This window comes from Hyaena hyaena, unplaced genomic scaffold, assembly GCF_003009895.1.
Source record: "Hyaena hyaena isolate Hyena2069 unplaced genomic scaffold, ASM300989v1 scaffold_1337, whole genome shotgun sequence".
Lineage (NCBI taxonomy): Eukaryota > Metazoa > Chordata > Mammalia > Carnivora > Hyaenidae > Hyaena > Hyaena hyaena.
This window is the reverse complement of record NW_024081971.1, coordinates 268774-292328: the sequence shown is the minus strand read 5'-3', so window position 1 is coordinate 292328 and position 23555 is coordinate 268774. Positions and strand designations below refer to the sequence as shown.

The 23555-nt window shown below is 34.7% G+C and overlaps 1 protein-coding gene across 1 annotated transcript in view; it reads left to right on the top strand.

Annotated features, from left to right (window-relative positions):
- AHR (aryl hydrocarbon receptor) overlaps nt 1-23555 on the top strand; it is a 51762-nt gene that overhangs the window by 16209 nt on the left and 11998 nt on the right. Inside the window, exons 3-9 of the mRNA XM_039223363.1 lie at nt 10756-10859; nt 15223-15312; nt 16851-16974; nt 17563-17693; nt 19500-19702; nt 20446-20555; nt 21466-21607. Coding sequence (XP_039079294.1) covers nt 10756-10859; nt 15223-15312; nt 16851-16974; nt 17563-17693; nt 19500-19702; nt 20446-20555; nt 21466-21607 — 904 coding nt within the window. The remainder of the gene's footprint in view (nt 1-10755; nt 10860-15222; nt 15313-16850; nt 16975-17562; nt 17694-19499; nt 19703-20445; nt 20556-21465; nt 21608-23555) is intronic.

Here is a 23555-nt window from a genome sequence, read left to right as displayed (position 1 = left end):
TTTGTAAATTTGTTAAGAATAAGGTGATGCTTTAATTTATGCACAATGGACACATGTAGACATATTTTAAGGATTAATAACAATATATTAATAAGGATAGATTAAAATAGTCGCCGCTGTTTAAGTTCTATTCAGATTCCTCAGTAACAGTGCTCTTCTGGATTATCTTCTGTTTTTCCCTGCTTATTTTTATTTTATGAAGACTCCTCTAAATTATGTATCTTTGATGTTCCTCTTTAGAGTCTTCTGTTTTTAGAAAATAAATACCCAGGAGCGCCTGGGTGGCTCATTTGGATAAGTGTCCGACTCTTGATTTTGTCTCAGGTCATGATCTCACGGTTCCTGGGATCGAACCCTGCGTTGGGTTGATAGCAGAGTTTCTCCTTCCCTGCTCTCTGCTCCTCTCCATTGACTGTGCTCGCTCTCTCTCTCTCTCTCTCTCAAATAAACAAATGTTTTAAAAATTATTGAAAAAAAAATAAAAAAGTACCCACAATCCAAAATTGATGTTTTCTGATGCTGGTGATTAAACCTGGCAAAGTGCCATTTTTGCCTCACAAGGCAAATTAAATCAGACCAGAGGGAAGCCTGAGAACAGTAAAGAGTCAAATGGAGCTGTGACCTCACAAGTCAGTGTGGACTGAGGTCCTGGAAATCTTTAACATTATGTTCAAAGTTTTTCACCAAATTCTAGAATGTTAAGATTAAACTATACTTTGTTAATTAAAAAGAAAAGTGGAGCATGAAAGGAAGACTCAAGTCACAAAATGAGTAGTAAAGTCAAATATCATGTTACCTCTGAGAGGGAAAATATCTAAGAAGTTTAAATAATTTACTATGACCAATAATAGTTTATTGAGGGTGACTAGGATTTGGGTGGTTACAACCCAGCCTTTAAAACTGGGCGATATTAAAGGAAAGGCTTGTGTTGTGTCTCGTAGTGCCAAGCCAGACAGTGCATATTTGGCTTGTTGACTAATTAGAGTCAGTATGGTAATATTTTGTTCTTGTAAGAGTTATTGTAGCATATAAAAATATTTGAGTTAGATTTCATTACCATTTTTAAAAATACTGATTATTATATAAGTGTTGCATTTAAATTACTTTTGAACAGCATTCCCAAAATTAAAAATATGGGAATGACTAATTCATATCTCTGCTGAGGCAAGTATCTAAGGAGAAAAGTTTTCTTTCAGTGCAGCAGTAATAGGGATCAGTGGCATGTAGTATTATTTCAATGAAATATTCGTAGTATATATTACACCACTAAAATATAATTATGAACTGTGAAGTCTTCTACATCCTCCATTACATATGTCATGGGTTATATTTTGTGACATCTTTATAATTGAGATATATAAATTTAATGTATGGAAGGAAAACATAAACACAAAAAAGATGATTTTGTCTAGGTTTCAGTAAGCCTGGCAAAAGTAAGTTTGTGGCGGGGGTTGGGAGGCGCCTGGTTGGCTCAGTTGGTTAACTGTATGACTTCGACTCAGGTCATGATTGTGGTTCATGAGTTCAAGCCCCACATTGGGCTCTGTGCTAATAGTTCAGAGCCTGGAGCCTGCTTCAGATTCTGTGTCTCCTTTTCTCTCTGCCCCTTCCCTGCTCACACTCTGTCTCTGTGTATGTCTGTCTCTTTCAAAAATAAATAAATATTAAAAGTTTTTTAAAAAGTATGTTTGGAGATCTGAGTTTCTAATTCCCAACTCCTGCAGAGGCAGCGGTTATAGGGATAGTTTCTGGTTATTTTCGAAACTAAGTAACATAGGGGAAAATCTGATTCTGAACCATTACACATACTTAAAATCACCATTTTATAAAGTGTGGTATTATTTACATACTGAAATGTTCTAAATTCCCAAAGTCTAAAAAATACTCTAAGAGGGAGGATGACAATAGTTAATTTACACGATGTGATGATCTAACATTTATTCATCCTCACTGTCGAATATGGATCTTTGTTGACTTTATTTGAAATTAAAAAATTATCCGTGCTCTTTTCTTGGTCTTCCTTTTGTCATTAGTTAACAGTTCATTTCCAGTTCATTAGGTTTTCAAAGTGAGCTATTGTGTTTATTCATCTTGAGCTTGTGTGTTCCTCTGGATTTCAATCCTGTTTTGGTGTCTGAGTAACCCAGAACACTATCTTGAGAAACATGTGCAAAGCATGAGCTTAAACAAGCAGAGAAATCAATTAAATAAAAAGCCGTTTCAGGGGTTGAAACTTCATAAAGTTTAAGGGTTTTATTATATGTATGCCTTTCATTCATGGGATTTGTATGCTACCAAGTAGTTTGCAAAAGTTTCAGAAATAGAGTATCATAGCAAATGTGATTTCTTAATTCTAGAAAGAACTATAGTAGGTTTGTTTGTGTAAAAGATGAGTAGATTTGAAATCATCATATAGGATTGAGTTTCATTTATCTCTGGTGTTATCTACCTTAGTGTAACTGAACTATGTTTTTTTTTTCCCCAGAATTCACATTCTAAAACATGAAACTGATGATAACATTCATGATAGCTTACTTAACTAAAGATCTAAAACTTGAAGATTTAAAAATGTAAAGATTTAAAAAAATTTTAATGTATGGACTTTATATAATCTAATTGATATAAATTGAAACAGCGACAAATAAAAGGCATAATACAATATTTTTTTTGAATCCCTTGAAGTTGTATTAAATCCTGGCTGTTAAGTTTAATAATATTACCTCTTTGGATAAGGAATATACTTTCTCTTTTCTTCAGATATTCTCACTTAGAAGATTCACTAGATTCTGTGAATGAGTTTAATATTTAATGATATTTTATATAGGATACTTTCATCAGTGAGTATTCTTTTACTTTGATAGGTATTTTCAAAAAACACAATTGTATATTAAAGATTCAGACTGAACCCATCACATCTTTTATTTTAGGCTTTGCTTTTTTCTCTTTTAAATTTACTGCTTTTTAATGGGTTTTCTCTTTAATCATACTTAGTGTTATATGTCTGTGTCATCCTTAATTTCTTGGCCCTGAGTAGGTCCAGGTAGTCATAAATTGATCCCTTTAGCTTTTTTTCTTTCTTTTTGTTTGTTTGTTTGTTTTTAAGAAAGGTTACCACTGGGGTACTATTAAACCCTGTCAACTTTTAGCATTTTTTCCTTTTTTCCCTGGAAAAAAGATTTTAAATGTCTGTAGTTAATTTGTTTAATTTTTTTGTGTGTGGCTTTGTGATCTGGTTAACGGAAATCTACAACATCATCTTGTAGTGCTTTAGAAACTGTATTTACATATAATAGAAAATTAATCACTTTAAGGCCTGTAATGAAATATAGTTACATTACCACTAATCATTTTTAGTTAGTAATCATATTTATGTCATATTTTTAAATTATGCTCTTACAGTTTTTTTACCTTTTGATGAACCATTAAAAAATTTTTTTTAATGTTTATTCATTTTTGAGAGAAAAATACAGAACCTGAGTGGAGGAGGGATAGAGGTAGGTAGATATAGACTCTGAAGCAGGCGTTAGGCTCCGAGCTGTCAGTACAGAGCCTGATGCAGGGCTCGAACCCACGAACCGTGAGATCATGACCTGAGCTGAAGTCAGACGGTTAACCGACTGAGGCACTCAGGTGCCCCTTGATCAACCATTTTTAATTGGTAGCTCAAATTCATTTATTTGTTCATAGCTGGAGGTTTAGATTTTGGAGTCATTATAATACAGTTGAAATAATATTTTAAACCATGAAAGTGAATAAAATATTCCAGGGGAGAGCATACAGAACAAGAGGAAAAATACCAGAGATGAGATGTTTTAAAGATGAGCAGTAGTGAAGGAAAGCAAATCTGTGTGTACATCGGGTATGAAACTGTGCTGAGGTGAAACTTTGCTTAAAGATGCCTTTATTGGGAGTTTTACTTTGCAATCAAAAAGAATGAGAGCTTGCCATTTGCAACAATGTGGATGGAACTAGAGTGTACTATGCTAACCAAAATTAGAGAAATGTCAGAGAAAGACAAATAATACAATATGACTTCACTCATACGTGGAATTTAAAATATGAAATAGATGAACATAAAGGAAGGGTAGGAAAAATAATACAAAAACAGTGAGGGGGAAAACATAAGAGACTTAAATAGAACAAACTGAGGGTTGCTGGAGGGGTTGTGGGTGGAAGGATGGGCTAAATGGGTGAGGGGCGTTAGGGAGGAGACTGGTTGGGATGAGCACTAGGTGTTATATGTAGGAAATGAGTCTCTGGGATTTCCTCCTGAAATCATTATTGTACTATGTGCTAACTAACTTGGATATAAATTTAAAAATGTATATCCAGGAAAAAAACGATACCTTCTTTTGCTATTTCAAGTTCTTAGAGGCTCAAAAGAAAATTGCACATGAAATTGTGAACTTAAATGACATCAGAGTCCATAGAGGAAAAGTGTATTACTGTAGGAGATCGTTTCTGGTCCTTGATTGACCATAGAAGCCAGAAAGCCATTCAGGTGCTTGTCATAGAGGTTGAGAAGAGACACAAACAGTCACACGGCATCAATCTAACTCAAAATTGTATTGAATTATTCTGCTTTCTTCCAGCCTTAAATTTTCTCATATGATGTGTAGTGCCTTTTATGGTCAGTTGTATAGATACTCTGTTGTCAACTGGATTGTTAATGGTGTCTAGTGTCATTATGTCTGGTCTCTCTGTTATGGAGGCAGCCTTCTGTCTCTTTATCTTAGGATGGCAGAGAGGCGAGACTGTCACAGAACAAAAGCACTGACAGGCAGGAGACTTAGAGGCTAAGCCTGTGGCCTTAGATAGGACCTTTAACCTCACGGTTGCCCAGAGTCTTGTCTTCTCATCCTGGATAGTAAAAATACTTGTCTCCCTCATGTGTTGTTTGGGGTGGATTTATCCTAAGCATATGAGCTGTATGAAGTAAATTTTATAATTAGAATTTTACATAAATTATAATTATTAATTGCAGAATACTGATATTTTACTTGTTTCAGTAGGTGATTTTGTTGTCATTGTTGAATATGCATAGAGGCCTTTCAGACCTGGCATAACTATTCTCTGGTATCTGTTGAGTTAATTTTGTATTTTGATTAGAGATAGTTGCTAATAAACTTTAGTCTTTTTGCATAATATGTAATTATTTCCCCATATTGTTTCCCTTTTCAAAAGTGGCACACATAGAAATCTAGACAATTTGTTCAGGGAAAAGTGACATGACTTGCTTTGGTGAGGGATACACAGAGGTGCTGCTGGCTGTATTTGTATAAATACAGAATTTTTTGTTACTGTCGTATGTTTTAGTCTTAAATTATGTGCTTCCCTTTTGATCTTTATTAAATTGGCATTGGGACATTTCCTGAAGGCTTTCATATTGATAAATGCACTCTTTAAGCAGATGAATAATAATTTTAAAAAATAATAAAGGAATGAGATCCAGAACATTTTAAAGTTTATGAATTGTTCTCAAAATGTGGCACCTGATCCTCAGCATCACTTGGGAGCTTGTTAGCAATGCAAACTATAAGGCCCCATCCTAGGTCCCCTAAATCAGAAATTTTAGAGGGTGAGGTCCAGCAACATATTTTGATAGCCATAGCCTTCTAGGTAATTGTACTGTCTATGAAAGTTTGAGAATCACTGCTTTAATTGATTAAATTCTGCTACTTCGAATACAATTTGAATTCTACTCTAGAATATGTAAAAAGCTTAGTGCAACTCCTTCCCCACTACAAAGGTAAGCGAACTGCTCTTGTTGGATCCATTAATTCAGGGCCCTAACATTGTTACAGTAGGATTGCATATCACTAAATGTAAAACTGGTAGAAATGTTAACATTTTTGGAAGTCAGTTTCCACTTAATTGAGAGCAGGAATAGGTCTAACTTTTAAGGACTTAGCTTTAAAATTATGTGTTTTAGATTGGCTAAAAAGACAGTAAACTACCAGTTTTGCAACCTATATTCATTCATAAAGATATAAGCATATATTTTCAATTTCAAAAACTGAATTTACTTTTTTTCTGCCTTGGTGATTAGAAATTTCTAAGTAGAAAAAAAAAATCTGTCAATATCACGTGAAAGTATTGTGTAAACTATATGGACCTAATCTTAGTGTCCTGAGACCTTAGAATATAGCATAAGCTTCTTAAATTTCTTCCCTCAAAAGAATAACACTTCATTTACAAACACAAACTCTGTGTTGAAATATTTCTTTTACCCCAAAGTATGTAGAAGACACTCTCATTAGGTACAGTTAATATATTATTTGGAAATTATTTATAAGTACTGATCCATGCTTGATTAAACTAGAAATGTTTTGCTTATATTTAAGAATTACTGCATTACTTAACCCTTCCTAATTTATAGAAGTTTATATGTGGTTAAATTTTATAGTGATAGCTTTGCTCTCGTTTATGCTTATATCAGTGTGCAAAGGGAATTTAACTTTTTCTGCCAGAATAAAGGGGAAATAATTATTATAAAATAAAATGAATTTAAATCAACAAGTAGAGATTTAAAAGCTTTCTGTTTTTCCCTGGCAAGATATTTACCATGTCATCTTTCTATTTAATTGTATATTACAGTAGCATACAAAATATAACTTATCACATGCAATATTTCTTCTTCATGAATTTCTCTGTTGAACACTTTAGAACATGATTTTTCAAAGAGGAAATATTTGGCTTATAGGGAGAAATGGAAATCCAAGCTTAGATGTATAAGGAAGGAAGGTATCATATAGGAAACAGATATGGTTAAATACATGTGGGAGTTAAGACTTGAATCAATTGGTAAAATGACCATTTGATAATGCTGTCATAGTATTTATACTCTAGTTTCCTTCATCTATTAGATAAACTTCTTGTATAATTGCTTCATTGATCTCTCAATGAGGAAATAATTGAACTATTTTGATGCTTTATAATCTTAATATTCCACAGACTGTTCAAAGTCAGATCTTTATATTTTAGAAGGTGTAGTATTCTTGCACGTGGGGAGGATTTTAACAAGTGTGTTTATTACAGCAAATGCTTCTCAAGTAACAGAATTGGCTGTGACTTAATTTCAGATAATTACATTTTGTTTCTATGAAATATCATATATTTCATTCCAGTGATGTAATGTTTAGGTGTCTTATGCATCTTATTATTGATAGAACTTTTATAAAAATTCATAACTGTGAGGTGCTTTCAAATCTGTAATATACAGGCATCATAGCAGTCCTAATAGATGATACTCATTAATGCTCCCGGTTTAGAAATGAAAATATGCTCAGTTATCTCTGGTGTGCATTTAAAAAAAATCTTTTTAAGCCATTTATTTTGAGACACAGTATGAGTGGTGAAGGGGCAGAGAGTGAAGTAGGGAAAGAATCCCAAGCAGGCTCCATACTGCCAGTGCAGAGCCTGATGTGGGGCTTGAACTCATGAAACCTCTAGATCATGACCTAAACTGAAACCAAGAGTCAAATGCTTAACTGACTGACCCACCCAGGCTCCCCCCTGGTGTGCATTTTTTGTGTCAACTTTTCGTAATTGTTTGAGGGTATATCAACATATAGCCTATTATCTCAATCCTGGGCTGTAAATTATGATTCTACTTAGGTATATAGGCACTCCACATCTTACTTTAGCCCTAAGAAGAATTTGTCTCCAGAGGCATCAATGACCTTACTTAAAGATGAAGACACTAAAGGTCAGAGGTGGTTGGCATAGGTGAGGAGTCCAGCATGTGGTTAATAATAGCTTGCACGAGTAGGGTCAGGCTACCTGGGTTTAATCTAGATAGACTTCACTATTTTAAGCTCTCTGACCTGGGGACAGTTTCTTAACCTCTCTTAGTTTCAGTTGCACTGAAAGGACAAAATAATACCAATCTCATAGGATACTATTTGGAAGGCTAACAAGATCGAATGTATTCAAACTGTTTGGCATACAGTGTGTGCTCAGTACGTAGCACATACTATTACTAAGGAAATTATTTAAGGCTACTTAGGTGGTGGAAGTACACTGGTGACAGTACCCCACGCCATCTCACGCTTCTTTGGCTTTCTAATGAAGGCAAGAAATAGGTATGTGAAAAGGACTAGTATTAAAGTAGTTCTTGCAGTTTTAAGACTGGAGAGGTGGTAGGTATGAGATCGAGAAACAGAGGACAAACTTCAGAGAGGGGCAAAAATTGCACAGTTTGGGTCACGAGGCCCAGACATAAAGTAAGATCTCTAAAAAGTCACATTGGTGTATTTGTAAAATGAGAATGCGAAGGGAGTGCATCTTTTCTGGACTCATCTGTGCACAGTATTTGTTTAAATCCCTCACTGGTTATTAACCTTAAACCTAAGAGCAACAGAAATATTTCTGGAAGCACCCTCCAGTGGTCCTTCCCTTGTAAGCACTTGTCACTTTTCCTGCTTTAGCAGTTACATGTATATTAACCTTCCAACATTTAGAATTGTAAGCATTGTTGTTTGAAAAGGGTCTGTTCTCTTTTTTCTCCCCGGTTCCTGTACAACTTTAAATAAACTACATTCTGCTACTTAATGGCCTTTGACATTCTTTCTTAGTTCTTTATTTCCATAACTTCCATTCCCAGCTAAAGGCAAAGCCTGATTTCTAATTACATCGGCTAATATCCCTAGTCGTAAATTGCTCTGAGTTGAATAGTGTCAGTGGTCCAGTAGCTCTGGTTGGAATTGACATCAATTCTATTAATTAAAAATTAATTTGAAAAGATTCCTAGTAATTTAGACATTTTAAAAGTTTGATACTAATAATATCTATCCATTTTCATAATTACGTACTTTGCTTTTTGCCAAGTGTGGGTTTTGGTTTTGTTGTTTTCTTTTATAGTAAACCTTAATGACACTTGGTGGAACTCTTAAATGGTGCCTCGTACTGGAGCATAGTTAACCCTGACATTGTGAGGTTTTAATGCACTCAATCAAATTTGACCACTGGAAAGCAAGCAGCAGTAGCACAGGAAAGGAGAAAAAGCCTTTTTCTCTTCTACCTTTCGTTGAGAAAGATTAAGCATTTCCTTTGGTCTTGATGAACTGTTAGATCAATTTATGTACCTCAAACTATTTTTTTGGCCTAAGGAAATATGTTCTTTGGCCTCTTGAAATTGTTACATTCAGAGGCCAAACTTTTGGCCTCTTCTTTGAAAGCGGTATGTTTCAAGTTCTGCAAAAGCAAGAACTTGGCATAAGATTCCAGTGTGATACATGCACTGATTTACCAGAAAATATACCTCAGCGGGAAAATGTTTTATATGTGAGGCTTTGCTCAAATGCAGAGAAAATCTGGTTTTTAGTAAATCTTGTTTTTTGCCAAGCCAGATTATCTTCGGTGCAATAAAAATCTAATGAAATAACTCTTAAAAGGAATGTCAAAGTCAGTTTCACTTAATGATTTCTCTTATTTAAGTTCTGAAGGTTAAAAATAGATCAGAAAAAATGGAAATACTGTATTGTAATCATATCTAAAAGTTTATGTATTACAACAAGATAGTCTCTAGGATCTGGGAAACACTGATAATAATTTACCATTTATTGAACTACTATTGAGCTGCTGAATGCCAGGAGCTTCACATATATTCTCATTATTCTTTACAATAACCCTGGTAAGTTGTTTTGTTTGTTTGTTTTTGATTACCAGTTCACATATCAGGACAGAGGCTCCAAGAGCCTATACATTTTAATAAATGGCAAAGCTAAGATTTGAACTTAATTCTGTCAGATACCAATATTAACTGAGATAATATCTGAGAGTGCTTGGAAAAATTCTGAGTAAGTACATAGCAGCTATTATTACTACCCTTCAGCTGTGGTGCCTCCCACTCTACACACACACACACACACACACACACACACACACACACACACAGTGAAGAAGAGAGTTGGGAGGGGAGAAGAGAAAGCATTATAACACGCTACCTCCAGAAGTAAGCATCCCACATGGCAACAGACTTCTCCTTCTTTACATAATCCACAAGCAGTTAGGATGGGGATGCTACTTTACAAGATGGAATACATAGAAATAAAAATGTGCAAATCTTTTTTGTGGAAATGTTAAAATACTCTAGTGAGACAAAAAATACATATTTGAACAAAAGGAAGAAAATGCACGTTTTTGGATAGAATGATTCCAAATCACAATGGTGTTAATTCTCCGTGAGTTGATTTATAAATTTAACAAGTCTCTACTAATAATACTAATTGCTTTCTTTACCCAAAAGCTGGATGAGAAGATTCTAAACTTAATGGAAATATATTTCTTAATAAAGCATGTGGTTGATTCTTTCTCCTCACCACTATTAGTTCATTGTTTAGATAAGTATGTACTGATATGAAAATCATATCATAGGTTATAGGTTATGTTCTCAGACACCTTATTATTCTCATAAGTAAAGAGAAGTGGGAAGAGTGGTTATAGAGGCACCATGCAAGTCTTTAAAACTCTTAAGTTACATGCCAGAAATCATAATGAGCTCATAAGAAGTTTCTATTATTTTAAATAAATTATTTTATTTATTTTAAATTATTATTATTTTTAGCTATCTGTCCATTGACTTGAAAACCATCACTGACAAAGGAATATTACTTAGTCATTATAGTAGCAGTAGACACCAATATTTCAAACTGTGTTTTGGTTAGGTATAGGTAGATTTTCCATTATAGCCCTTTGAAATAACTTACTTTACAAACTACTTACTGTATCATTGCCTTTTCCTTTTCTCCACAGTTGCATTACAGCCCTCCCCAGCTGACAGAAATGGGGTCCAGGAAAACTGTAGAACAAAATTCAGAGAAGGCCTGCATCTGCAAGAAGGAGAATTCTTATTACAGGTAAATTTTAGTAAATATAGTTTCTCCTAATAAAAACATTGTAAATGAAGGATTAATTCATCAGTCTTTCAGTTACTCCAGTTTACTTAGAACTCACCCAGGGCTTCCTGTCACTTTTACCAGGACTGCAGCAGTGGTGTAATGCTAGATATGAAAAAATGTAATTATATTGAGTAGATTAGAAGCCTACCTATCAAGTTCCCTGGTGTATTTCTTTAAATAGTTAGAATTCCTACATTATTCTAAAGGTTCTCATTTAAGACATTGAATTCATATATATTTTTTTCAGGAATATAGCTTCATGAGAGGAGTTAATTGTATTTACTTAATAGTTCGAAAATGTTCTTAACTGAATTTTATTTTCCACTGTGTTCTTGTCTCTTAGCTAGGAGATCTGTCTTCTCAGCATGCTACAAATTGTCTCTACAGCCAAAAGCCCTAATTTTTGTTTTAGAACTTAGTTTCTAGATTTGTCTATGAAAATATTTTAATTTTTTCTTCTTACTCTGTTTTTTGGAACTCATAGGATGCTTGATTCTGAGCTAAAATTCTCAGGTATTCATTTTGTTTAAAAAAAGATAGAATGAAGATGTATGCTGTGATATGTGTTATTACTATTATGTGATCATCTTCAGTTCTACCTGGTAAACTGAATGAAGTACTTAGTTTGCCATTGTAACCAAAAGTAGCTGCAACCTTTAGTAGCTCCATTAATTCATTCTGAAAATGCTTATGTGTAACCCAGGAATTTATAGCACTTTTTATTATAATTTTGTAATTGTGAAAATTAACTTTTGCACCCATTAGATTAAACAAATTAAATGTATTCAAGCATGAGTCATCCTCTCCCTGGCTAAGGACCTTTGTGTATGTAATAGTTCGAAACAGAAAGACACCTTCTTCAGGTTATAGGAAAACATTCTTATAATTGTGGCTTCATGTGAATCAACACACACCATGAGTTCTGTAGTGAAGTAATAAGGAATTCCTTTATTTCAAATGAAAATAACCAGACATGGAATGCTTAACATTTGGTAAAACAGTTTAAATTATGGGCCAATGTTTTTTTTCCCTCCTAGAATATTTAGGCAAATTGTAAACAAATTCTATGTCAAGGACAAGGAATAAAATTAATACTAATGAAAAGCTAGTCTTATTTTCTTAATTATCTGAAAATTAGAAACATTTAGGTATTTAAAATAAATGCATACGTTATGAATTATATTGCATATCAGCAGTAAATTTTCCAGTGGGAAGCATCACATATTGTCTGATTTGCTAGATCATGCTTGTTATCTCTTCTGAAACAGATGACCAAAAACGTTGTAGACATGTGAAAATGGCATATTGCATTATATACAGTAACCATAATGGCATCTAACTTTATACTTGCAACATGTGATTATCAAACAATTATCCTAAGACATAGAGAATGTTTCCAGAGGTACAGTATACCCTCTGGCGTGAAACTTTTACTAATGAGAAGTCTTTTCCTTTAGTTTTAACAAAGGAGATATAGAAAGAAAATGTTACATAATATTTTATTAACAAAAATTTGAAATAATTACTTTGAAGCTTAGCTTAAATTTATTACTATTTTAAAAGGAATAAAAATGAAAAAAATTGACTTTTTTTATCCTTTCATTAGCTGTTATTTATTTCAGACATTTATTTTCATTTATTTAATCGTGTTCTGTCTGGTGCTACTTACCGTGGTGCTGATTATAATCAGCAGCTTTGTTTTTTAGTTAACAGCCATTGAAACTATAAATAATACTACCGATTGCAGTTTATTTCTCTTACATTAAAGATAATCTCAGAATGACTCTTGGGTAGGCAGGGCAAATCTTTATAAGCCTAGAGAATGATAATCTCATTTATTAATATGAAATTACCATATTCTTTTTATTTACTGATAATTCAATATAAGTAATATCCTTGTCCCATTTAGTATTTAAGATCATTTGACGATATACATAAAGTCAGTATGCATATATTCTTTTTAAAGGCTTTTTATTTCTGATGATTAATGTTTGTATAAGAGTATGATATTATACCTTAAATTATCTTTGTGTCTTCTGGTAGAATGAGGTCATTGGAAAGTACTAAATTCATTTTGCTGTTTGAAAAAGCAGGACAGTCTCCAAAATAAAATGCATATGATAAATAGATACTCTTTTCCAAAATGAAGATATTTTGGGGAGGAAAAAATACAAAAATGGGTATATCTGTTATTGCCAACTGAAAGTTAAGAATATTTAATATGGAGGGTGTTAATGAGTAAATATATAAGTTCCCGGTGGATGACAGCACCATTCCTTCTGGAGAAATCAGCAGGCATTGTAGCCATAGTCTCTGAAATCAAGGACCTTCGAGCCCAGTCCTGCCACAGCTGGTGAGTAATAGAACTAGGCAGACCATGGCAGATAAGTGGACAGGCTTCATAGAGTCAGGCTAGATTGCCTTCTGGCTCAGCTTCGCTGTGTGACCTTCGGCAAGTTGTTTTGCGGTTCTTCACCTCAGTTACTTGATTGCTATACTGGAATATGGCACCTACCTCAATGGAATGTTGATGGGTATACAAAAACATTTAGAAAAGTGACTGTTAAATAGTAGGTCCTGTGTATTGTCTTTGTAGTCCGTTTCGCAGGCATATGTCATAGACCAAGAATCTTGAAGATGAAAAGAATTAGGGTGAAAAGGAAGACAGTCACTGTTCGTCTACCATATCTAATAATTAAGGTAGATACCTTCCTCACTTTGCAAGCATCCTATGCACAGTGGCAGCGTCTTGGTAATTTTCCAGTTCCAGTACTTGATATGTGTCCTCTCTGGTTTGTCATTATTGATTAAGTGTTGAACTAACTAATTGCTATCATGATGTACCTCAACAGTTCACAAAACATGATCATGTAAATCTTTATTTGCTCATTTTCACAACCTTATATTATAGTAATGGTGCCTTATGTTAATTGAGTGCCGACTCTGTGCCAGGTGCTGGATAAGATGAAATAGTCTTCATATCCAAAGTGCCTATTTTTCAAATGATGACACTAAAATTTGAAGGCTTAAGTAACCAAAGCCACACAGATAGTAAGAGACTGGGATAGGAATACAGTTTAACTCTGACTCCAAACTGTATGGTTCTCACTAAACCGTACCATGTCAAGAAGAGGAAAGTCTCAGAAGAGTTTAGCCATGATAACAGCAAAGAACAGACTGAACTCTGCTAAAGTGAATTGAAGCAGGAAACCATGAAAGCTTACAGGAATAAAATATGTGACAACAGTAAATGTTTAAAGTGATCTAAATACTCTTTCTTTATCTAAGAGTATAGAAATATTAACAGTGGACTTGAGTAATTTCTAAAAGAATAGAAAAAGAGAGTATAAATTTCCAAGCTAAAAGCAGGGGAGAAAAGGGAATAATAAAAATAAAAATTGGCCAAAAGCAGGTAAAATGGAAAGAAACAGAAGCATAGTACAGATGGAACAAACAGAAATAGCATGTATACAATGATATCTTTAAACTTGAATTTATTAGTAATTAAATGGGCATCTGCCATACATTTGTGTATACTTGTATTATGTTTAGGTGTGTTTTATATGCAGTCCATATATGTATCATATTTCCAATAAAGCTTTAAGTTTTTTTAATGCTTTGGGAGTATTCAGATTTCAAATTGCATCAGTGTTTGAGTAGTCTGTACAAAGATGTTCTATCAAATTTCTCTTAAGAATCTAATCCGCATGGGGCACCTGGGTGGCTCAGTCGGTTAAGCGTCCGGCTTCAGCTCAGGTCATGATCTCACGGTTTGTGGGTTCAAGCTCCGCGTTGGGCTCTGTGCTGACAGCTCAGAGCCTGGAGCCTGCTTCGGTTACTGTATTTTCCTCTTTCTCTCTGCCCCTCCCCTGCTTGCATTCTGTTTCTCTCTCAAAAAATAAGTAAAGCATTAAAAAAAATCCAATCAGCATCTTTACAGACTTTCTCTAAAAAGCAATGTGACAGATTATAACACATTTATACAATTTAAAAAGCATGTACAGTAAAAAATATACACTATTTTTAAAATAATACCTGAAGCACGAGGAAGACGAAACCAATTTTCTATTGAAGTTACTGTGATTGAGCATTAAATTTAGCTGTCAGCTTTTCCTTACCTAAATCAAAAGGTAAGAATAGGTCCCTCTCATCCCACAGTATACAGTATGTCTGTGTTTATGCGGTGTGATCATTTTAACCATTTCAAGAAGAAAAGTTTTCAGTAGTAAAAGTAACGGCCTTAACTGAAGTCAGTATTTATGAGTGACCGTACTGTTACTTAGTCACATTACTAATTTTAGAGATATTTTTTCCCTTGTAGGCTCTGAATGGCTTTGTGCTGGTTGTCACTACAGATGCCTTGGTCTTTTATGCTTCTTCCACTATACAAGATTACCTAGGGTTCCAGCAGGTAAATATATTGTTCTTGGGTCATTTAAAACTTTTTTTTTTTAGAAAATTACTCTATTTATCCTACATTTTAGGGACATAACCGATAATTTATATATAGAAAATATCAATTAAAATATGCTTATAGAATAAAAATCATCTTTTTGCCTCTAATAATTTCTTTACTATTAATAATTTACTGCATTATAATTTTCTTAAATGTTTATGAGATTCATGCATGTTGTGTTTCATCTTTCTCTTGTTAAAGAATCTCATATATTAGAAACATTGGATGGGGGGCAGACCGGAGAATATTTGCCATCAGATTAGTTATGGATACCAGAGGGCATGTGGCAGCTATGAAATGAATGAGGTGATATGTAAAAGTACAGGCAAAATATCATGGTTTATATCTCTAATTCTGACTTAATGCTGATAATAGAAGGTATCCTGATGCAATTAGTATTTAAGCATAAGATCCAGAGGTTGGACTTTTGTGGAGGGAACACAGGAAAGAAAAGATGGAAGTACTACTGTAAGCGGTCGACTGGGAGTAGCTTAAGAGGGAAATGTGTTGGATTTGTTTAATGTTCGTGAATAAATGGTACGTAGATGGAGTGGTGTTTGTCCTATCTGAGGGGCAAGAGTGTCTATGTGACATGAGAACAGTTTGTAAGTACACCTGACTGCTAGCTATCCTTATGTATCAGTAGTTCTTAAATTCTAATGTGTTAAGACTCACTTGAAGAACTTGATATAAAACTAAAATCTTTGGGTCCCATGCCACATACTCTGATTCAGTAGGTCAGAGTGGGGCCTCTGAATTTGCATGCCAAACAATCTCACAGGTGATGTCCAGACTGCTGGTTTGAATAACAGTGTCTGCACTATTATACAGACTGAAGTTTAAACTGTGTTATATACACAGTGGAAGCCTCTAGCTTTTTTGTTAAGGGAATCTGTATGCTCCAGTCTGTGTTTTAGATAAGAACTCTGGTAATTGGGTAATGGACAAGTTCACTGGGAGGTGTGAGTCTAGATAGCTAAACTAGGGGAACCTGGCTCTGCGACAAAGCCTGTTTTATGGAGAGTCAAAAGAAGGATTCTGACCCACTAAAGGCATAATTCCTTACTCTTCCAGAGTGTACTGGAAATAAAACTTTAATATAGAGAAAAGTCATTATAGGACAGTGAAAGATATTTAATACTAAGCTTAGAGAAGTCTAAGACAACTGTTTTTAGACAAAGTTTTGTGAAAAAAATTAGGATATAAAAGAACAATAAGTGGCTGAAAACACATAGAACTTAATGTGTTGCAATGAAGGAATGACGAGGTAGGGAAGTGCTGGCAAGGAGCGCTAGGCTCACCAGTTACAGAGCTCCCTCCATCTAGCCTTTCCTGTCTTGGATGACTGAACAGCTCTGTGATCATCCGTCTAATGTGCATTCATCACCATTATCAACCACCCAGTAACCTAGTCACATTCTGAAATTAATTTAGTAAGCCACATTTTTTTAGTCAGTACTTTAAAAAAATTTCCCTCTATCTTTTTTCTTTAGTCTGATGTCATACATCAGAGTGTGTATGAACTTATTCACACTGAAGACCGACCTGAATTTCAGCGTCAGCTGCACTGGACATTAAACCCTCCACAGTGTACAGACTCTGGACAAAGAACTGACGGTAAGGATGTTTACCGAAAGATAACATTGGTGAGTTTTTAATATACCTCTGTACAAGGAGGCAGAGAACCTCTGGAGGCTTATAACTCCTTGGCAGAGGTAGGGAAGAAGCAGAAAGACAGGAGTCTGCAGCTGTATGTCACAGCCAAGTCATAGAGACTGATGACCTAAGGAATATTTTGACAAATGACCACCACTGATGAATTTCAAGTGAGGAAGTGTTACCATACTTAGTACTATATTTTATAAAAATAACTTTTGAAAGATTGGAAAGAGTGTATAAAGTTGATCCTAGAGTGTGTAGAAGTTGTTGTTCTGCTTTTAGAAATGTGTGAAGGTGTTGATACAAAGTGTTAGAGATGAAAATTGACAATAGAAATAAAAACAAAACTGAGTAGGTTAAGTTCTGTGTAGTAAAAGTGATATTCTGTGCATATATTTCTTTTCGTTAGCTCCTCTTTTAAAATGATTCTTCATTTTTATATTCAGAATAGAATCCAGTTTAGAAATTGACACAAATTTTAGCTATCCAGACACTTGATTGTGTAGCAAAATGGGATGTAAATTTGTGTTGCTATTATGTCTGCAGAAGCAAATGGCTTCCCCCAGCCAGCAGTCTGTTATAACCCTGACCAGCTTCCTCCAGAAAACTCTTCATTTATGGAGAGGAGCTTCGTGTGCCGACTAAGGTGTCTCCTGGATAACTCATCTGGTTTTCTGGTAAGGTGCAAAATCTTCTGATACTAGCAGTTGTGTTTCAGAAAGTAAGAAAGAAATGTCAAAACCATTTTTTTTGGCTAGATTGGAGTTTGATTTTAGAAACCTACTATATAAAATAATTTCATGAAGGAAAGTAACTTGTTTTTTCAGATTTCTAATATCTTCCGTGACTCAAAATCTCCATCTTTTTTTTTTTTTTAAATGTTTTATTTATTTCTAGGAGAGAGAGAGAGAGACAGCGTGAGCAGGGGAGGGTCAGAGAGAGAGGGAGTCACAGACTAGAACAGGCTCCAGGCTCTGAGCTGGCAGTCAGCACAGAGCCCGACACGGGGCTCGAACCCACAAACCGCGAGATCATGACCTAAGCGAAAGTCGGACGCTTAACCGACTAAGCCACCCAGGTGCCCCATCAAAATCTCCATCTTTTAGGATGTAGTAACAAAGACTGAGAGAAGTCAGATGGGACCTTGTATTTTGCCAAAATATCTCTGGGACCTTTTTTCTGTAAACAAGAACTTTGTAGCCCTTTTTTTTAGCAGACTGTCTGCTGCTTTATACCCTTTTTGGATTTAATTCCTGCTGAACAGAAAATTATCATGTCCTTTTCTACACAGCTACGGTAACTGTCATATAGAAAAATGGTTGTAGGGGTGCCTGGGTGGATCAGTCAGTTAAGCATCTGGCTTCAGCTCAGGTCATGATCTCATGGTTTGTGGGTTCGAGCCTCGCATCAGGCTCTGTGCTGACAGCTCAGAGCCTGAAGCCTGCTTTGGATTCTGTGCCTCCCTATCTCTCCCTCTTCTCCTCCCCTACTCATGCTCTGTCTCTCTGTCTCTCAAGAATGAATAAATGTTAAAAAAAAAAAAAAAAAAAACTGACAATCAGCAAATAGGTGTTTTTCTGGTGGAATTTGCATAATCAGGTCTTTGGTTCTTTGTTTTGCTACCATATCTTGTGGAGGTCAGAATCATCCCTCAGCCTGATTAATACTGTTTTAAGCAACTAAGTTGATCATGTTCACATTTAAATTATCTTTGTTTCCTCGGTCTTCTAAAAGTACCCGTTATTTTTTTAAAATTTTTTAATGTTTATTTTTGAGAGAGAGACAGAGAGACAGAGTATGAGTAGAGGAGGGGCAGAGAGAGAGGGAGACGCAGAATCCAAAGCAGGCTCCCAGCTCTGAGCTGTCAGCACAGAGCCCGACACGGGGCTTGAACTCACGAACCATGAGATCATGACCTGAGCCAGAGTCAGAGGTGGCACCCCTCTTTATTGTTATCTTGAGTTCTGCATTCTTTATGTGACTTTATGATTCATTTTTAGTGTTTTAATAAAACTGTATTTTAAACTGTATTTTATTTCTATATAAAAGATAGCCATGAGTTATGAAATAGACCATGAGCTTTGGAATATAGTTCATCTCTATTTGAAAATTAATGTGTACTTGATGACGTTAGTACTGATCATTCATTTAGGAAACATGTATCGAATGGCATGGGGGGAAGGAGCTGTATACTGTAGGTGTGAATGACAGGGCAGTGGTGAGCTCAGAGATGATAACAGGCATTTTTGTGGTGACAGTTGAAAAGGAGTGGCTTACTGGGCAGCCCCTGTAGGATAGTATTCATATTGTCCTTTGGGATAGTTATAATGGGCTTCTTGCGGAGAAAAGAATGCAAGTAGCATCAGTCAGCCCCAGGAACTTTTATGGAATTATCAAGAATACTGGAAATGTTCATGACTGAGCTTTCGGAAATGAAGGGTTTTAAAGTGTAAATTTTAACGAGCTGGTTTTGGTTTTTAAAGGCAATGAGTTTCCAGGGGAGGTTAAAGTATCTTCACGGACAAAACAAGAAAGGAAAGGATGGGTCAATACTTCCACCTCAGTTGGCTTTGTTTGCAATAGCTACTCCACTTCAGCCACCTTCCATACTGGAAATTCGAACCAAAAACTTCATCTTTAGAACCAAACACAAATTGGACTTTACACCTACCGGTTGTGATGCCAAGTACGTAAAACTTGTTCAGTTTTCTTTCACTAAATGTATATTTTGGTGCAGCATATCTGTCTTAGCATGTAAAACATGTAGCATAGATTATAACGTTTATTAGTCTATTAGCTGTTACTTCATACTCTTTCAGTGTAGCCTTTTAAAATAATTTCATGTGGCTTATAAAGCTTCTTGTAATTTTTTTACAATACTTGTCACAGTTTATCAAAAAGATGATTTGCTTCTATTAGTAAGATGCACTGTCCTGATGACATTTGTTGGTGTGTTTTACATTTTTAAAATGCACAAACTATTTGATTTTTAACCCTAGAAGTTGAGTAACTTCCAGAAAATTATGAAGTAGACTGTGATATTGGCATTCATATCATATCAAAACCTGCACTTGGTGTTCCCCTAATATGAGAATGCAGACAGATTTGAAAAACTTCACCTCTTGAAATGGAGTATATGCATTCTAGGTTTTGATTAACAATTCTGTTTTACCTACATAATCTGCTGTGTCAGATTCATCTTTAGACATGCTCATTTTCATGGTTTTTTTTTTAAGAAAATAAAACTGATATTAACAGCCAGAAACAAAAGAGGGCACTTGCATAGATATTGTTGTTTTTACTTGCTAATATGAAATTCTGAATCAAGGAAAACATTGCAGAAAATAGCATATAACGATTAGGTTGTTTCGTTCATTCATGTTAAATTTTAATCTCTTATTTTACCTTTTTTTTTTAAAAAAAAAACAGAGGAAAACTTGTTTTAGGCTATACTGAAGCAGAATTGTGCATGAGAGGATCAGGATATCAATTTGTTCACGCGGGTGACATGCTTTATTGTGCAGAGTACCATATCCGGAGTAAGTTGTATTTCATTATGCCATGTCTGAAAAAATGGCATATATTCTATTGCATGTTTTAAATTATTACATAATGTAACGAGTTTAAAGCAATTATTTGGATAAACTTACAGTCAGTGTCATACCATTATGATTAACTGGAATTACACTGTTCATTAACTGTTCCACACCTACTGCACAAGAGTCTCATATTTTAATTACTATGAAAATAAACATTTTGCCCCATGTTTCACTCCGTTTCTAATAGCATTTTAAATGGCATCATTTATTTATAAGTCTGTGTTAATATAGATTATGGTTTAAAATGGTTAAATAAAATACTAAGCGGTAGAAACATTCCCTTTTTAAAATGAAATTAATTTTAATCTTTTTGTTCTCCCCAGATTGTATACTCTCTCTGTAGTTGGATGTATTACCAGAATTTTGACTTAATCTTCCCTTTAACCTACTGAATAATAATAAATTTAGTCTAGGAGCTTGTGAGTGGCTCAGTCAGTTAAGCATGTGACTTTGGCTCAGCTCACGATCTCTCAGTTCATGGGTTCCAGCCCCACAGCTGGGTCTGTGCTGACAGCTCAGAGCCTAGAGCCTGCTTCAGATTCTGTGTCTCCCTCTCTCTCTCTCTCTCTCTCCTCACTCCCCTCAACCTCACGCTCTGTCTCTCTCTCAAAAATAAACATTAAAAAAGTGTTTTTTAAATAATAAATTTAGTCTGAAGTAGAAAAAAACAACTCTGAAGAACTGTTTCCTTACATTTTAATATATTGTGTTTAAAAGTTGTCAAGACATTTATCATTTTTGGTGGTAAATGAAATATATCTAAATATATATCAGAGTGGCTTTGTTTCAGATGTGTTCTTTAAAACATTGATTTCAGGTTTGATAATTTAAGTTTTGGATTTCGTTTCAGTGATTAAGACTGGAGAAAGTGGCATGATAGTATTCAGACTTCTGACCAAAGACAATCGATGGACTTGGGTTCAGTCTAATGCGCGCTTAGTGTATAAAAATGGAAGACCAGATTATATCATTGCAACTCAGAGGCCTCTGACGTAAGTACAAAGACAAAATGTTTCATGTCTTCAATTTTTTAATAATAGTTTGGTTTATAAATCCTCTTACATGAAAATTTTAAAATAAATTCTATGAGAATTTTCTCTGGAAATTTCTCAGAGAAATTTCCAGTAAAAACTGAAAATCTGTATAGAAGGACATTGAGAAAACAGAATTGACAAACCTTATTGAACTAAATATATGGAGTTACAGAAAGAGAATAACCAAAGAAAATTCCAGGGTTTTACTGTGATGTATGAAGGAAAGATGAAAAGTTAGTGCCATATGTAAAAATAAAATAAATGCATACTAGTGCTGGGTTCTGTACATGTTTTCTAAGCAACCAGTGGTTTTTTAAGTTTCTTTTTTTTTTTCTTAAAGTTTTTTTTTAATGTTTTATTTCTAGGAGAGAGAGAGAGAGAGAGACAGTGTGAGCAGAGGAGGGTCAGAGAGAGAGGGAGTCACAGACTGAAACAGGCTCCAGCCTCTGAGCTGGCAGTCAGCACAGAGCCCGACACGGGGCCCAAACCCACGAACCACGAGATCATGACCTAAGCGAAAGTCGGACGCTTAACCGACTAAGCCACCCAGGCGCCCCGGTTTTTAAGTTTCTTATAAATTCTGTAAATGAGAATTTTGTCCAATATTTGTATTAGAAATGTTTTCTCCACTCTAGAGAGCTGATGTTCGTATGTGACTTGAGGTAAGATCAACATTAATATTTTCCTTTATATGTATATATGGTTGACAGTAACATTTATTGAAAAGGCTGTTTTTTTTTTTTCCCCCGCTGCACTGCATTTTAATCAGCGGATTATATCTGTGGTTCTCTTTCTGGGTTCCATTAGTCTAGTTGTTTTCACTCTAATAACACGTTATCTTAATTACTCCATCTTTATAATACATCTTGGTGTCTGTCTGTAAACTCTCCATGTTAGTTGAGGAATTTTTATTGTTCTCTTTCAAGATCGTCTCTTCTTTATCCTTTATATTTTAGAAGTAAGTTGTCAAGTTCCACCAGATTATCTATTGTGATTTTGAATGGAATTACATTGAAACTATAGCTTATTTGGGGATAATCAACATCTTTACAATATTAACTCTTCCAACCCTTGAACATGGTGAATATATGTATATGCATATGGGTATATGAATATGTACCTATGTCTTTATCCTAATAATGGGTTTTATTTTTCTTACCTGACTCTTCGGTATCTTTAACTTAATTTTATTTCTAAATGTTTGGTATTTTGTGATGCTTTTTTTACATGGTGTGCATGGTGGGGTGCCTGGGTGGCTCAATCGGTTAAGCATCCAACTCCTGATTTCAGCTCAGGTCATGATCTCCCATGGTTTGTACAATCAGTTCCCAAGTCAGGCTCTTAAACTGACATCATGGAGCCTGCTTAGGATTCTCTGTTCCCCCCTGCCCCCCACTAACTTGCTCGCTTGCTCAGAATAAATAAAGAAAACGTTAAAAAGAATAGTGTGCATGTGTATAGCATTTTCTAATCATTTTTTAAATATTGGCTTGTATTCAGTGACCTTACTAAAGTCTACTTATTCTCATAAGTGTCTGGATCCTTCAAAATTTTTACTATATACCGTGTCATTTGCAATATTTTTTTAAATCTTTCGACATTTGTTGTTTTCTTAAAATTCCTTTATTGCATTGGTTAGACCCTCAGTAAAATGTAAAAGAAATAATGATATCAGGTTTTGATTTTGTGTTATTACCCGTCTCGGGGAAATCATTTAATATTTCAAGTATGATATTTGTGGTAGTGTCTTCGATGTTAAATTATATATATGTATATATACACACACACATATATATACATATAAAATATCTAGATACTACATGCATACAAACATATATACACATATACTTCTATACATTTATATATATTATTTTCATATATTCATATATATTATATATATATTGCT